Source organism: Panulirus ornatus, chromosome 48, assembly GCF_036320965.1.
Source record: "Panulirus ornatus isolate Po-2019 chromosome 48, ASM3632096v1, whole genome shotgun sequence".
Classification (NCBI taxonomy): domain Eukaryota; kingdom Metazoa; phylum Arthropoda; class Malacostraca; order Decapoda; family Palinuridae; genus Panulirus; species Panulirus ornatus.
Window position 1 is genome coordinate 18,373,753 of NC_092271.1, and position 18,156 is coordinate 18,391,908.

At 40.5% G+C, this 18,156-nt stretch overlaps 1 protein-coding gene across 4 annotated transcripts in view; it reads right to left on the reverse strand.

Moving 5' to 3' along the window:
• rump (heterogeneous nuclear ribonucleoprotein rumpelstiltskin) overlaps positions 1-18,156 on the reverse strand; it is a 100,630-nt gene that overhangs the window by 79,489 nt on the left and 2,985 nt on the right. For all 4 annotated transcript variants that reach the window (XM_071690724.1, XM_071690723.1, XM_071690722.1 and 1 more), the window contains exons 2-4: positions 13,136-13,246; positions 12,848-12,948; positions 9,295-9,449 (exon numbers count right to left, since the gene is read on the reverse strand). In XM_071690724.1, the coding sequence (XP_071546825.1) occupies positions 9,295-9,449; positions 12,848-12,948; positions 13,136-13,246 (367 nt within the window). The remainder of the gene's footprint in view (positions 1-9,294; positions 9,450-12,847; positions 12,949-13,135; positions 13,247-18,156) is intronic.

Below are 18,156 nucleotides of genomic sequence, written 5' to 3' on the forward strand. Positions count from 1 at the left end.
TTTCCAAAAGAAGGAACAGAGAAGGGGGCCAGGTGAGGATGTTCCCTCAATGGCCCAGTTCTCTGTTCTTAACGCTACCTCGCTAACGCGGGAAATGGCGAATAGTTTGAAAAAAAAAAAAAAAAAAAAAAACAGCGAAGAGGTAGTAAAAGCTTTGCGGAAGATGAAAGGCGGCAAGGCAGCAGGTTTGGATTGTTTTGCAGTGGAATTTATTAAACAAAGAGGGTGACTGTATTGCTGACTGGTTGGTAAGGTTATTTAGTGTATGTATGACTAATGGTGAGGTGCCTGAGGATTGGCGGAATGCTTGCATAGTGCCAATGTACAAAGGCAAAGGGGATAAAAGTGAGTGCTCAAATTACAGAGGTACTAGTTTGTTGAGTATTCCTGGGAAAGTATATGGGAGGGTATTGATTGAGAGGGTGAAGGCATGTACAGAGCATCAGATTGGGGAAGAGCAGTGTGGTTTCAGAAGTGGTAGAGCATGTGTGGATCAGGTGTTTGCTTTGAAGAATGTATGTGAGAAATACTTAGAAAAGCAAATGGATTTGTATGTACCATTTATGGATCTAGAGAAGGAATATGATAGAGTTGATAGAGATGCTCTGTGGAAGGTATTAAGATTATATGGTGTGGGAGGCAAGTTGTTAGAAGCAGTGAAAAGTTTTTATTTAGGATGTAAGGCATGTGTACGTGTAGGAAGAGAGGAAAGTGATTGGTTGTCAGTGAATGTAGGTTTGTGGCAGGGGTGTGTGATGTCTCCATGGTTGTTTAATTTGTTTATGGATGAGGTTGTTAAGGAGGTGAATGCAAGAGTTTTGGAAAGAGGGGCAAGTATGCAGTCTGTTGTGGATGAGAGAGCTTGGGAAGTGAGTCAGTTGTTGTTCGCTAATGATACAGCGCTGGTGGCTGATTCGTGTGACAAACTGCAGACGCTGGTGACTGAGTTTGGTAAAGTGTGTGAAAGAAGAAAGCTGAGAGTAAATGTGAATAAGAGCAAGGTTATTAGGTATAGTATGGTTGAGGGAAAAGTGAATAGGGAGGTAAATTTGAAAGGAGAAAAACTGGAGGAAGTGAAGTGTTTTAGATATCTAGGAGTGGATTTGGCAGTGGATTTTTAATACATTCCACTGCAATACCATCCAAACCCGCTGCCTTGCCGCCTTTCATCTTCCGCAAAGCTTTTACTACCTCTTCCCTGTTTATCAAATCATTTTCCCCAACCCTCTCACTCTGCATGCCACCTTGACCAAAACACCCTATATCTGCCACTCTATCATCAAACACATTCAACAAACCTTCAAAATACTCACTCCATCTCCTTCTCACATCACCACTATTTGTTATCACCTCCCCATTAGCCCCCTTCACTGAAGTTCCCATTGATTCCCTTGTCTTACACATTCTATTTACCTCCTTCCAAAACATCTTTTTGTTCTCCTTAAAATTTAATGATACTCTCTCCCCCCTAACTCTCATTTGCCCTCTTCTTCACCTCTTCCACCTCTTGACCTCCTGCCTCTTTCTTTTATAATCTCTCAGTCATTTGTATTATTTCCCTGCAAAAATCGTCCAAATGCCTTTCTCTTCTCTTTCACTAATAATCTTACTTCTTCATCCCACCACTCACTACCCTTTCTAATCTGCCCACCTCCCACACTTTTCATGCCACAAGCATCTTTTGCGCAAGCTATCACTGCTTCCCTAAATACATCCCTTTCCTCCCCCACTCCCCTTATGCCATTTGTTCTAACTTTTTTCCATTCTATACTCAGTCTCTCCTGGTACTTCCTCACACAAGTCTCCTCCTTAAGGTCACTTACTCTTACCACTCTTTTCACCCCAATATTCTCTCTTCTTTTCTGGAAACCTCTACAAATCTTCACCTTCGCCTCCACAAGATAATGATCAGATATCCCTCCAGTTGCACCTCTCAGCACATTAACATCCAAAAGTCCCTCTTTCGCACACCTGTCAATTAACACATAATCCAATAACGCTCTCCTATTCACATACATATACTTATGTATATCTCTCTTTTTAAACCAGGTATTCCCAATCACCAGTCCTTTTTTCAGCACATAAATCTACAAGCTCTTCACCATTTCCATTTACAACACTGAACACCCCATGTACACCAATTATTCCCTTAACTGCCACATTACTCACCTTTGCATTCAAATCACCCATCACTATAACCCGGTCTCGAGCATCAAAACTACTAACACACTCACTCAGCTCCTCCCAAAACTTGCCTCTCATGATCTTTCTTCTCATGCCCAGGTGCATATGCACCAATAATCACCCATCTCTCTCCATCCACTTTCACTTTTACCCATATCAATCTAGAGTTTACTTTCTTACACTCTGTCACATACTCCCACTATTCCTGTTTCAGTAGAGCTACTCCTTCCCTTGCTCTTTTTTTTGTCCTCTCACTAACCCCTGACCCTACTCCCAAGACATTCCCAAACCACTCTTCCCCTGGTATGTATGATGACAATATCTAGAGTGCTCAATTTTTTGCTACTGGAAGTTTTCCTGTATACACTCTTAAAAACCTCCTAATTCCCAATACCATGAGAATCCAAATTCCCACTGTCTACCTCTATAATTTCTATCCCCTACTGTCACTATTTTACTTTCTCTGAGGAGAGTGATTTGCAGTTCCATGTTCCTTCCTTATTGTCCCTTTATTGTTAATGTTGTATATTAGCATGATTGTTACAATTCCTGGATAGATTATATAATGACACCAAAAAGTCCTTCTATAGTTACTCTGTCCAATATACATTGAATCCATGGGCTATCCTTCACTATTTCTTGAAACTTCAGAATATTTTATTACGAGGGCCAATCCTTACTCCTTATGCCTTTCTCTTTCCCCTCAACATATCATATATCTGTCCGAGAATATCAGGTGAGTAAGCTTTGTTTCCACGACTCCAGCAATATCAGATGGCCTGTTTCTTTCTACACTCATGTCTAAGCTTGAATATTCCTAGCCTCCACTTCCAACTTCCATTTCCTGTGAAGTCTCCCTCTCTTTCTATACTCAAGTCTGTATCCTCACCGTTTCCTGACTCTCCCTTTTATTGTGTGACTCAAGAGCCTATGGAGCCACCTACAAGATCAGTCCATTATAGCACATTCCATTTCTGTTTTTGTCTGAGTCTGCAGTGGAAGTGATGTCCTACAACTTCAACTTTTTTTTGAACAAGAGTTGAACTTCAGTAAACTTTTACTCACTGGGTTCAGATTTCCACTTAATATCTCAGAAATGAAAGGGGGAGATAAGAGTCTGCAACATATAACCATGTAATACAATTTACCTGCATAGAATTCTTACCCATTTTAGTTGGTACAAATGAAACTGCAGCTGAAAAGGGGGTTCACTTACAATTTCAACAACTAATTTCCTCCTGTTTATAGCATTCCAATTCATAAAAAGGGTCCCTGTCATTTTTCTAAGATTTGTTATGCTTTCCTCTTCATAACTCAACGATCTGTCATTTCAAGTGAAGGGTTATCTCCTCCTTCATTTGGCCTTTCAAGCAATGACAAATTACACTGCTCCAGACTTGATACTGGACAAATATAATCTTCATATATATTTTACTCTCCTTATACCTTGCCTCTCCTCTAAAAAATAGGAATTCATCTGGTTTTCTACTTATCATACGGCTAGATTTATGTTTATTGGGTTCCTACACTATAACAATATATATTTCTTTTGCACTCATACCATCTCTACTTCTCTGGGTGAGTGACTTCTAGTCTTCTCATGCCCATATATCAGCTCCCCCACTAGTCCTAACCTTACTTCTTATTTCCTCTTGTGTCATTTATCATTTTCACCATGCTCTTCCTTTTTCCCTACATCCATTTTCTTTCTTCAAGGGATTTGGGTGATAGATGTAGTGGGTCAACACCTCTGCTATAAAAGGCCTTTTCTACTATCATTATCTATTGGTAATTTTTGAGAAATCATACCTGTCTTCTTTAAGCCAGCTAATATTTTTTGTTGACTGTAAATCCCTGCTGAAGGTACCAATGAAGTTTCTGAGAATTGGCAGTGCTGAAGATGGGAAATGGCTCTATTTGTACTTATCCAGTTTCCACATTTAAACACTTCACTTTAAACTTTTCTGCTTCATAATTCCTTTACTCACTTTCTAACTAACAAAGTGTGAACATTTAACAAGGAAATTCTAGTCTGAAATACTATACTCATAGAGTACCAGCAATCAGGAGTACCATACATTCAATTTCAAGCTTAATTCAGATCCCAAAGCCTCCAAGGGTCAGAGAAAACATGAAAAAGACAGACATTCCTCAACAAGTCTGTACTACACTATAAATGGTATAATGGTGGCAGAAGTGGCTGTTGAGATGGTTGCAAGGGTGATGGAAAAGAGAATAGCAGAGGCTGTGCAAGGGATGATGTCAAATGGAGTGATACAGATGGTACCTGGGGTTGAGGTATTAGTGGGGGGTTGAAAGCATGGCATAAAGCTGTATAGGTGATTCTAAAGGTCACGGTTGTGAAGGTGGCAGAGGGGATGGCATAGATAATGGTGTTGAAAAGTGGAAGATGGAATGGTAAAGTTGGCGGCACACATGGATGCAACGTTGAGGCTGTGGAGGGAGCAAAGGGGACAACAGAAATGGTTGCTCTGGTTGTTGTACAGGTAGTGCCTGATGTGGTGGTTACAAAGTGGTCTATCACATATGGTAGTGCCTAAAAAAGGTGGTGACAGAAGGGACTGCTGAGGTTGTGGCAAAAGTGGTTCTATGACACATTGTCATAATTGTGATGGTTAAGTCAGAGTGGGTGGCAAAGATGGTTTTAAAAGTGGCACTGGTTGTAGATGTAGTAGAAGACGTGGTTGCAGACATGGTGAAAGCAGGGGTAATAGCAGTAGTACTGGCAGAAGGGAAGGCAAAGGAAGTGGTAGTGGCAGTGGTGATTGTGGTAGCAATTGCAGGGGTTACAGCAGAAGCAGTGGAAACAGCAGTAGCAAGGGTGTGATAGATGGGATAGAAAAATGGTGGTACAGGTGACTGTACAAGTGGTGGAAATTGTGGTAGAAAAGTCAACAGGAATGATGGAAAAGATCAGTGAAAGACAGCACTGAAAAGATTTTGGTAAAGGTGACTGCAGAGGTGACCCAAAAAAACAAGAACCTGTCTTGCCCTAAAGGGAACAAACATGAGAAATCTTAATAAAATCCATCCAGTAAAAATGAAATTATTGTGCATAAGCAAATTTACTAGTACAGCAATGACCTTTTGACCTCAAATAAAATGGAGTTTCCTTTCCAATGGCATACAAACACACCATGTCATAATGAAATCCATCTAGAATAAAAATTAGTACTTAAATAAAATATTTGGAAATGTCTGGGGAGTGAAGTCAGGGGTTGGTGAGAGGACAAGAGCAAGGGAAGGAGTAGCAATACTCCTGAAACAGGAGTTGTGGGAGTATGTGATAGAATGTAAGAAAGTAAATTCTCGATTAATATGGGTAAAATTGAAAGTTGATGGAGAGAGGTGGGTGATTATTGGTGCATATGCACCTGGGCATGAGAAGAAAGATCATGAGAGGCAAGTGTTTTGGGAGCAGCTGAATGAGTGTGTTAGCGGTTTTGATGCACGAGACCGGGTTATAGTGATGGGTGATTTGAATGCAAAGGTGAGTAATGTGGCAGTTGAGGGAATAATTGGTATGCATGGGGTGTTCAGTGTTGTAAATGGAAATGGTGAAGAGCTTGTAGATTTATGTGCTGAAAAAGGACTGATGATTGGGAATACCTGGTTTAAAAAGCGAGATATACATAAGTATACTTATGTAAGTAGGAGAGATGGCCAGAGAGCGTTATTGGATTACGTGTTAATTGACAGGCGTGCGAAAGAGAGACTTTTGGATGTTAATGTGCTGAGAGGTGCAACTGGAGGGATGTCTGATCATTATCTTGTGGAGGCTAAGGTGAAGATTAGTATGGGTTTTCAGAAAAGAGGAGTGAATGTTGGGGTGAAGAAGGTGGTGAGAGTAAGTGAGCTTGGGAAGGAGACCTGTGTGGGGAAGTACCAGGAGAGACTGTGTACAGAATGGAAAAAGGTGAGAACAATGGAAGTAAGGGGAGTGGGGGAGGAATGGGATGTATTTAGGGAATCAGTGATGGATTGCGCAAAAGATGCTTGTGGCATGAGAAGAGTGGGAGGTGGGCTGTTTAGAAAGGGTAGTGAGTGGTGGGATGAAGAAGTAAGAGTATTAGTGAAAGAGAAGAGAGAGGCATTTGGACGATTTTTGCAGGGAAAAAATGCAATTGAGTGGGAGAAGTATAAAAGAAAGAGACAGGAGGTCAAGAGAAAGGTGCAAGAGGTGAAAAAAAGGGCAAATGAGAGTTGGGGTGAGAGACTATCAGTAAATTTTAGGGAGAATAAAAAGATGTTCTGGAAGGAGGTAAATAGGGTGCGTAAGACAAGGGAGCAAATGGGAACTTCAGTGAAGGGCGTAAATGGGGAGGTGATAACAAGTAGTGGTGATGTGAGAAGGAGATGGAATGAGTATTTTGAAGGTTTGTTGAATGTGTCTGATGACAGAGTGGCAGATATAGGGTGTTTTGGTCGAGGTGGTGTGCAAAGTGAGAGGGTTGGGGAAAATGATTTGGTAAACAGAGAAGAGGTAGTAAAAGCTTTGCGGAAGATGAAAGCCGGCAAGGCAGCAGGTTTGGATGGTATTGCAGTGGAATTTATTAAAAAAGGGGGTGACTGTATTGTTGACTGGTTGGTAAGGTTATTTAATGTATGTATGACTCATGGTGAGGTGCCTGAGGATTGGCGGAATGCGTGCATAGTGCCATTGTACAAAGGCAAAGGGGATAAGAGTGAGTGCTCAAATTACAGAGGTATAAGTTTGTTGAGTATTCCTGGTAAATTATATGGGAGGGTATTGATTGAGAGGGTGAAGGCATGTACAGAGCATCAGATTGGGGAAGAGCAGTGCGGTTTCAGAAGTGGTAGAGGATGTGTGGATCAGGTGTTTGCTTTGAAGAATGTATGTGAGAAATACTTAGAAAAGCAAATGGATTTGTATGTAGCATTTATGGATCTGGAGAAGGCATATGATAGAGTTGATAGAGATGCTCTGTGGAAGGTATTAAGAATATATGGTGTGGGAGGCAAGTTGTTAGAAGCAGTGAAAAGTTTTTATCGAGGATGTAAGGCATGTGTACGTGTAGGAAGAGAGGAAAGTGATTGGTTCTCAGTGAATGTAGGTTTGCGGCAGGGGTGTGTGATGTCTCCATGGTTGTTTAATTTGTTTATGGATGGGGTTGTTAGGGAGGTAAATGCAAGAGTCCTGGAAAGAGGGGCAAGTATGAAGTCTGTTGGGGATGAGAGAGCTTGGGAAGTGAGTCAGTTGTTGTTCGCTGATGATACAGCGCTGGTGGCTGATTCATGTGAGAAACTGCAGAAGCTGGTGAGTTGTGCGCAGGAGGATGGATGTGCTGGAAATGAGATGTTTGAGGACAATGTGGGGTGTGAGGTGGTTTGATCGAGTAAGTAACGTAAGGGTAAGAGAGATGTGTGGAAATAAAAAGAGCGTGGTTGAGAGAGCAGAAGAGGGTGTTTTGAAATGGTTCGGGCACATGGAGAGAATGAGTGAGGAAAGATTGACCAAAAGAATATATGTGTCGGAGGTGGAGGGAACGAGGAGAAGAGGGAGACCAAATTGGAGGTGGAAAGATGGAGTGAAAAAGATTTTGTGTGATCGGGGCCTGAACATGCAGAGGGTGAAAGGAGGGCAAGAAATAGAGTGAATTGGAGCGATGTGGTATACAGGGTTGACGTGCTGTCAGTGGATTGAATCAAGGCATGTGAAGCGTCTGGGTAAACCATGGAAAGCTGTGTAGGTATGTATATTTGCGTGTGTGGACGTGTGTATGTACGTGTGTATGGGGGTTGGGCCATTTCTTTCGTCTGTTCCTTGCGCTACCTCGCAAACCAGAAGGTAATTTGCTTAAATAGAATCAACAGGTATGACAATGAACAGGATCTTTGACCTTTTGACATTTCTTGTCCTATACAAATTCTGGCCAAGTGTTCATGGAATTTATCCCAGACTGAATCTTTGCACAGAAAGGAAATCCACTGCTCCATTAACTCCGTATCACAGAAGTGACTTTCACTGTAGACTTTAGACCATAAAAACACATCAAAAAAAGACTTTAGACCATCAAAAAAAGTTGTCAATGAAGTCACTGCAGTGTTTTATGTAGGCCAGGGTGACTAGAAATACTGAGGCACTCATCATTATGCACCAACATGTCGAGTTACTTAACCATACATCAAACAGTAGCTGAAAATCTAACTCAAAACTTACTTAAGAGTTACCAAGATGCAAAATGTATTCCTGGGCAACCTACTTTTGGTAATGTGCCAAAGGCAATTAATTAATGATATACATCTGCATATATAGTTACATTGCCATACATCAAATTTTATGGCTGACAGAACTGGACCTAAAATTTACAAAGATGAAGCTGAACACATACTTGAATGGTATACAGTGTCATTGAGGCATGAAATGTAGGTCAGGGGACCCTACTTTTGCTAAGATGCTAAAGCACTCGTCATCATGCATCTCCCTCTCAAGTTATAGCACTAATCAGCAACCTGTGGCTGAAGCAGACTCAGACCTTAAACCTGACCAAGGTGGGGCTCAACTTGGGCCAAAACCTTGGCCAGTCATTGATGTGTGAAAACAGGAGAGGGTGACCTAAATTTGACAGGAAGCTGAAGCACAATCAGTATGTATCTGCATATGAAGTTACATTAAACAAAGGCTGAAACAGGCTCAAAACCAAAGCTTTACCAGTGTGGATGTGCACACATACATGTCCACCAATGGTACAAATCCTTCTGTTAATTTATTAAAATGAACTAACTACTAAATATATCTTTAAACATTTTACTAATTTGGATGCCTATATGACATTACAAACAACTAAATTCAGATGTGAAAAATTTTGAGCCATTATATATGGCTTGGAGGATGTAAAAAACTTTTTTTTTTACTAAATTAAGAATGGCTTATGAAGGACAGCAATTGCTAAGAATACACAGCAGACCACAAAGAGAGGTTTGGTTTATTTTTCCTTGCATCTAACAACCATGAATACCAACTTTTGTTTCAACTCCTTTGCTTTGGAGCACTCGTTTCTACTTAAACTTGACAAATCCCAACATCTCCATTAAACAGCCATTAAATAATCAAATTCAGAAACTTACCTCTTTTACAACTAACTTGCGGCCTTTTAATTCATATCTGTGCATGATATCCACAGCTTTTGGCACAAGCTCAGGGGAATCGAACTCAATTAGTGCACAACCTCGGGGACGGTTGTTCTCATCGTTGAACATTTCCACATAGGAAACCTCACCAACTGTCAAGGAAAATGGGAAACTATATTTCGTGACCCTATATTAGGTCTTTAATTTTCTTTCTTTCATAATTGCTAGCCATTTCTTCTGTTGGAGAGGTAACACTTGGAGCAGAAGAAAAGGCCTCATTCACTCATATCCATTCTCTTGCCCTTCTAAAAGCACACTTAGTGCCAATATACTAATATACTATACTTCTCTTTGTAACATTGCCACAATTTCCAAATAAAAAGGATAAACACATGATAAGCTGAGCACGCAGAGTATGCCAAAGTCAAAAGTAAAGAACCGAGACATCCAATCTAATTTTGTTAGCTACAGCAAGGCAATTGTGCCACTTTTTCTTTTTACAACAATCTGAATTCATTCTGAAGACTTCCATCAAAACATGAGCCCACAAATCTAAACTTTCCATTAGCCTCTAATGGCCACATTTGTACATACCTATACCATCTACAGTGGCAAGACACTACAAATAATAGGACATGAGCATCAGGAAAATATCCTAAAGTGAACATTACCCAGGTAACACATAGGCCTCTGTACTGGTGGTTAGCATGAATTAGCACAGGGTACTCCAAGGTAGGACCCAGAAGTTCCAATCCTGGGTATAGCAATTGGCCTACACACAACATAAGTATTCATCCTTCCCTTGGGGGTGGTCAGTAAGTGGGTAAACACTTAAGCTGGGCTGTGTACATATATGCATAGGGGTAAAGGCATGATACACATACAATCTTCAGAGATGGGGCAACATGTGTAAAAGCCTCTCCCTGCAACAAAAAAAAAAAAAAACAGTAATCACTTTATGCTACCCTGTTTGGAACCTAGTCATACCTGCTGCAATTTTCTGCACTCACTTAATTTGGAAGGCATGTTTTACTGGTACGCTGGGATGCCTAAAGTCACAAGCAACAACAATATCCACTGAGAAAGAATCCTGGTATCTCAGTTAACCTATTACAGGAAAAGGTACTGCCCAAGCATGCATGCTTGGTTAACCAGACCACAATAAGAGGTCAATTTGTGATAGTCTCTGGGGCATTAATTATGGTGATGATAATTTGGAAGATGTTGAACTTGTAGCACTGGGAAAAGTTCTTTGGGTATCAGTAACCTGATGGCAGTTACAGAGAAGTGACAAAGATGGCTTAATCAGCTACAGATAATAAGCATGTATAAGCTGAGCATACAAAGATGCCAAATTCACATGTCTATACAGCAACAACATGGTATCATATTTCCTTCTACTTGTCTTGATATCTCCTGTCAAATGGTAATATTCATATATTTTCTTTTTTCTGGAATATGTCAGTCCTGGGACCAGTGCTACCCACATGGGTACTGGGAGGGTTAATGACATCTGCTTAGTGAGCCAGAACTTTAGTGGTTGTCAAGTTGCACTCTGACCAAAGTAGCTGTCTTTTCTTTCTGCCTCACTAACATGTGGACAACTGGCAATCCACAAATATACATTCTCTCCTTATCCTTTACAACACTTAACTCACACAGTTCATTCTTTGTCACTAGATTTTCCTGTAGTGAGCACTATGTGCCAGCCCTGCCTTTTGGCAAAATGGTAGGAGCAATAGATAGAAGTAGTAGGTATGAAAATTTAGGTAGAAGCATTAGGTAGAAACATTAAGTATTCGTAAGTAGGAGCATCAGATGAAAAAAATAGTCATGAGGAACATTAGGTACGAGCCTCTGCAAACACTGCATTTGACTTGACCTCTGCCAGTGGCATGTTAAGGGTGAGGTGCTAAAAGTTGAGAAACAGCACTGGAGTTCTTTAGTTATGGAGACTATCTTGCTGTGGCTAATCCTTTGAGGGAATTCCAAATGGAACAGGTATCACAGATATAGCTAAAACGATAGATAATCCTGAGGCTTCCCTAAATTATCTGAGTTCAGTCCTTTCAGGGTTATCACATTCATATTACATACACAAACGCGGGAGACAGCGGCAAAAAAAAAAAAAAAAAAAAAAAAAAAAATTACATACACAAGACTTTCAACTGAAGATTAAAGGGTTCTATAGTAAATCCTGAGAAAATCCAGTAGTGGAATACAGAATTTGGTTATATGTGAAAGCAGAATGTTGTAGAGGAGATAACTTCACCAGAACCTGATTTCTCGAATCAAACATTCTTACAACTGTAAATTATCATAAAAATTATTATGCATTATGCACAAGTATGTGATTAAGTGGAAAATGGTAGTGGAGGGGATCTGAAGAAGTTGCTCGTGAACAAGAAACCACGATCACGCAAAACACAAATATGAAAGTCATCATTAATAAAAAATAAGTTGCTAAAATGAGGTTTAGCATAGGAAAGTTTGATTTGAATGTGAAATAAATAGAGTTCCTGATGGAACTGAGGCATTCTAAATCCATGAGAGTGGACATGGCAGCTCCGGGAACTAAGAGAGAAAAAGTGATCAACAGGGAGAGAAGGCTGGTGGGTGGGTGTGTGTGTGTGTGTGTGTGTGTGTGTGTGTGTGTGTGTGTGTGTGTGCAGATAGGAGGGGAGAAATCCTTGTTGCACTGATGATTAAGTCTCTATCTTGAATGTAATGAAGGATATGTCTAATGGTACAGTCGTCCCAACAGTACTATATGGATGTAAGTTGTAGACCCTACATTTTTTGTAAAAGTATGCAGAAAGTTGAATGTGCTAGAAATGAAATTCCCGAGGCCATTATGTGATGTGAGAGGGTTCATCAAGCACAGAATGACAATTTGAAATGAAAAGAAAAGTATGCAAGGTGAAATGAGATATGCTTTGAGTACTATGGGCCTAGACATAAAGAAGGAAGAAAACAATGTGGTATAATAACAGGCAACATGCAGTCACTGGATTGAACTAGGGCTTATCATGTTGTCAGAAGAAACAGCAGCAACTCTATGGGCTTGGCTTTGGATGAGATGCTCTGGTTTTGGTGCATTATTCATGACAGCTAGAGGGAATGTGCAGCCGTTGGTACGTCAAGGGTGGACTGTTTTAATAAGTTTCTTTCCTTACAACTCAAAGCTTTGAAACTCTTGCTTTCTCATGTCGTCATTCCCAATAACTATGGCCTAGCAGATTTTCAGACAGGTTTTTCACTTCCTCCTAAATTTATAAATACTTTCCCCTTGTCTTTTCTTCTTCCCTTTCATAATTCTCTCTATATTTCAATTATGGCCCAACCTTGATGTGGATTTTTGTCCATGACTGGAGCCTTCAATGAAAAAAAAAAAAAAAAAAAAAAAAAAAAAAAGTTCATCTGTCCTTGGCACTACTTCACTATTGCAAGATACGGCAAAAAAAAAGTCATTCTTGAAGAAGATCATGACAGTAAAGACGAAGATATATAAAATAAAAATAGAGATAAAAACACAAACAAAAAACATTACCTTCTTTCCGAAAAAGATCCTTCAAATCTTGCCACTTGTACTCATATGGGATATTAGATACATAAACTCTTGTCTCTGCTGACCCACGTTTTGCACCACCCCTGAAAATATTACAAATCTATTCTACAGATGTAAAAACACAATTGCTTATTCTAACAGGCTCCATCATGTGAGCTGGTATCAATTCTCAAAACTCCCAAGAAATACAGTGACATATACAAATTTCATAAATTCAATGTCAGATATGTTAACTCTGCATTCATGTTCCACTTCAGATATACTTCATACCTTGGTCTATCTGACCTTCTGCGATCCCCACGACGGCTGCGGTCACGATCACCACCACGTTCATTTTCCCCATCTCTATCACGACTGTCCTCATCAGCAGGGGAACGGGACCTGTAACCAAAATATCAAATGTATTCAACACGTTTAGTGCATCCTTACAAGACAAAAGAATAACCCATTCAGTTTTGGACTAAACTGGAAAAATAAGCTTTTCAATATTATTCTTAATACAAAAGCTACAAAATATGATTTTATGTGATAGTCATAATTTTATGTACATAGACTGCAGAAAATTTCACCTTTAGCATTCAGTGAAACTTCATGTATAGTCATCCCACTAAGCAGGAGGAAAAAGATTAAAAGAAAAAAATACATTCTAAGGGACTACCATAAAGTATATAATAATATTCTAATCAAAATCATCCAAAGCTGTCAGGAGTATGAAATCCTCCATGAGTATGATCAGATTCAACAAGTTTAAATGTCTTTGTTACAAAGCCGATTATTAATGGTTTTACATTAGTAAAATGCATTATCCTGTTGACAGAGCATCCAAAACTTTTCAATATGAGAGTGCAAATCTCACATATCTCACACAGGCATCTTTCCCATCACACATACCAACCAATATACAGAAAAAGTTCAGACCTGTAGTGTCTTGAAACATTGTGTGGGATACCTCTAAAAGTATTAACAGCTGTACATATTCCCAATTCAAGAAATGGTTTTCATAAGTTAACTGCTTCCAGCGAGTTTCTCATATATAATCAACATCTGAAGCGTAAAAAGCTGGCTGACTGGAAGCTGTGGCTCACTACAGCTGCATATCATCACGAGAGAGTACCATACCACATATCACTAGTCCAGGAAAAGATCAAAATTCGAAGTATGATTTCCAATGAATGCATATCGCCATTGCACCATTGTAAATTTGAAAAATCACAAGTTGAACCATCATAAGTTGGGGAGCATCTGTACATATAACTTTGAATGGATAAAAACTGGAAAAGTAGAGCATTTTAAATATTTGGGAGTGGCCTAGGCAGCAAATGGAACCATGAAAGCAGAAGTGAGACATAGGATGGGGGAGGGGGGTGAAGGTTCTGAAAGCAATGAAGAATGTGGGGAGAAAACACCATCTTGGAGCAAAAATAAGTATGTTTGAAGGCTTAATAGTTCCAACAATATATGATTGCAAGGAATGGGTTATAGATATGGCTGTGCAGAGGGTGGGTGTGTTGGAAATGAAATGTTTGGGGACAATATGAGGTGCAAGGTGGTTTGATCAAGTAAGTAATGAAAGGGTAAGAAAAGTGTGGTAATAAAAAAAGAGCAAGGCTGAAAGAACAGAAAAGAGTGTGTTCAAATGGTTCAGACACACCGAGAGAAATAGTGAAAAAGGGTTGACAAAGAGGATATGCGAGTCAGAAATGGAAGGAACAAAAAGTATGAGACCAAACTAGAGGAAAAAGGATGGAGTTAAAAAAGCTTTTACACAATTTTGGCCTGAACATGCAGGAGGGTGAATGGCGTGCTCGGAATAGAATGAAATGGAACGATGAGGTGTACTGGGGTCAACATGCCATTAATGGACTGAACCAGGGAATATGAAACGTTCAGGGTAAACGATGGAAAGGTCTGTGGGACCTAGATATGAATAGAGAGCTATGGTTTCAGTGCATTACACATGACAGCTAGAGAATGGATGAAAGCTGATGTGGCCTTTCTTCACACGAATGTTTCCGGGCACTACCTCACTGAAGCAGGTGGATGATGATGCCATTTCCTGTGGGGATCAAACACGAATATGTACATGTGCCAAGCAGGGAGTTCTTATCCTCCTCGAAGACTCAGATAGGGTGTCTGAATGTGTGTGGATGTAATCAAGATGAGAAGAAAGTAGAGATAGGGAGCATGTTTGAGGAAAGAAACCTAAATGTTCTGGCTCTGACTGAAACTAAGTTCAAGGGCAAAAGGGAAGAATGGTTTGGAAAAGTCTTGGGAGTAAAGTCAAGGGTTGGTGAGAGGACAAGAGATAAGGAAGGTGTAGCACTACTCCTGAAGCAGGAGTTGTGGGAATGTGTAATAGAGTGAAAGGAAGAAAATTCTAGAATGATGTGGGCAAAAGTGAAAATGGATGGAGAGAGATGGGTGAACACTGGCACTTATGAACCTGGTAAGGAGAAGAAAGATCTTGAGGCAAGTGTTTTGGGAGCATCCGAATGAGTATGTCAGCAGTTTTGGCACACGAGACCAGGTATTGTTGATGAGAAGTGGTAGACCAAATTGGAGGTTAAAGGATGGAGTGAAAAATATTTTGAGCGATCGGTGCCTGAACATCCACGAGGGTGAGAGGCATGCAAGATATAAAGTGAATTGAAATGATGTGGTATACCAGGGTCGACGTGCTGTCAATGGACTGAACCAGGGCATGTGAAATGTCTGGGGTAAACCATGGGAAGGTCTGTGGGACCTAGATATGAATAGAGAGCTATGGTTTCAGTGCATTACACATGACAGCTAGAGAATGGATGAAAGCTGATGTGGCCTTTCTTCACACGAATGTTTCCGGGCACTACCTCACTGAAGCAGGTGGATGATGATGCCATTTCCTGTGGGGATCAAACACGAATATGTACATGTGCCAAGCAGGGAGTTCTTATCCTCCTCGAAGACTCAGATAGGGTGTCTGAATGTGTGTGGATGTAATCAAGATGAGAAGAAAGTAGAGATAGGGAGCATGTTTGAGGAAAGAAACCTAAATGTTCTGGCTCTGACTGAAACTAAGTTCAAGGGCAAAAGGGAAGAATGGTTTGGAAAAGTCTTGGGAGTAAAGTCAAGGGTTGGTGAGAGGACAAGAGATAAGGAAGGTGTAGCACTACTCCTGAAGCAGGAGTTGTGGGAATGTGTAATAGAGTGAAAGGAAGAAAATTCTAGAATGATGTGGGCAAAAGTGAAAATGGATGGAGAGAGATGGGTGAACACTGGCACTTATGAACCTGGTAAGGAGAAGAAAGATCTTGAGGCAAGTGTTTTTGGGAGCATCCGAATGAGTATGTCAGCAGTTTTGGCACACGAGACCAGGTATTGTTGATGAGAAGTGGTAGACCAAATTGGAGGTTAAAGGATGGAGTGAAAAATATTTTGAGCGATCGGTGCCTGAACATCCACGAGGGTGAGAGGCATGCAAGATATAAAGTGAATTGAAATGATGTGGTATACCAGGGTCGACGTGCTGTCAATGGACTGAACCAGGGAATATGAAACGTTCAGGGTAAACGATGGAAAGGTCTGTGGGACCTAGATATGAATAGAGAGCTATGGTTTCAGTGCATTACACATGACAGCTAGAGGGAATGTGCAGCCGTTGGTACGTCAAGGGTGGACTGTTTTAATAAGTTTCTTTCCTTACAACTCAAAGCTTTGAAACTCTTGCTTTCTCATGTCGTCATTCCCAATAACTATGGCCTAGCAGATTTTCAGACAGGTTTTTCACTTCCTCCTAAATTTATAAATACTTTCCCCTTGTCTTTTCTTCTTCCCTTTCATAATTCTCTCTATATTTCAATTATGGCCCAACCTTGATGTGGATTTTTGTCCATGACTGGAGCCTTCAATGGAAAAAAAAAAAAAAACGAGAGGGGGGGATTTCCAGCCCCCCGCTCCCTCCCCTTTTAGTCGCCTTCTACGACACGCAGAGAATACGTGGGAAGTACTCTTAATCCCCTATCCCCACTCACTCTTATCCCCTTTGCCTTTGTACAATGGCACTATGCACGCATTCCGCCAATCCTCAGGCACCTCACCATGAGTCATACATACATTAAATAACATTACTAACCAGTCAACAATACAGTCACCCCCTTTTTTAATAAATTCCACTGCAATACCATCCAAACCTGCTGCCTTGCCGGCTTTCATCTTCCGCAAAGCTTTTACTACCTCTTCTCTGTTTACCAAATCATTTTCCCCAACCCTCGCACTTTGCACACCACCTCGACCAAAACACCCTATATCTGCCACTCTATCATCACATTCAACAAACCTTCAAAATACTCACTCCATCTCCTTCTCACATCACCACTACTTGTTATCACCTCCCCATTTGCGCCCTTCACTGAAGTTCAAATTTGCTCCCCCGTCTTACGCACTTTATTTACCTCCTTCCAGAACATCTTTTTATTCTCCCTAAAATTTAATGATACGCTCTCACCCCAACTCTCATTTGCCCTTTTTTTCACCTCTTGCACCTTTCTCTTGACCTCCTGTCTCTTTCTTTTATACGTCTCCCACTCAATTGCATTTTTTCCCTGCAAAAATCGTCCAAATGCTTTCACTAATACTCTTACTTCTTCATCCCACCACTCACTACCCTTTCTAATCAACCCACCTCCCACTCTTCTCATGCCACAAGCATCTTTTGCGCAATCCATCACTGATTCCCTAAATACATCCCATTCCTCCCCCACTCCCCTTACTTCCATTGTTCTCACCTTTTTCCATTCTGTACTCAGTCTCTCCTGGTACTTCCTCACACAAGTCTCCTTCCCAAGCTCACTTACTCTCACCACCCTCTTCACCCCAACATTCACTCTTCTTTTCTGAAAACCCATACAAATCTTCACCTTAGCCTCCACAAGATAATGATCAGACATCCCTCCAGTTGCACCTCTCAGCACATTAACATCAAAAAGTCTCTCTTTCGCGCGCCTGTCATTTAACACGTAATCCAATAACGCTCTCTGGCCATCTCTCCTACTTACATAAGTATACTTATGTATATCTCGCTTTTTAAACCAGGTATTCCCAATCATCAGTCCTTTTTCAGCACACAAATCTACAAGCTCTTCACCATTTCCATTTACAACACTGAACACCCCATGTATACCAATTATTCCCTCAACTGCCACATTACTCACCTTTGCATTCAAATCACCCAACACTATAACCCGGTCTCGTGCATCAAAACCACTAACACACTCACTCATATATATATATATATATATATATATATATATATA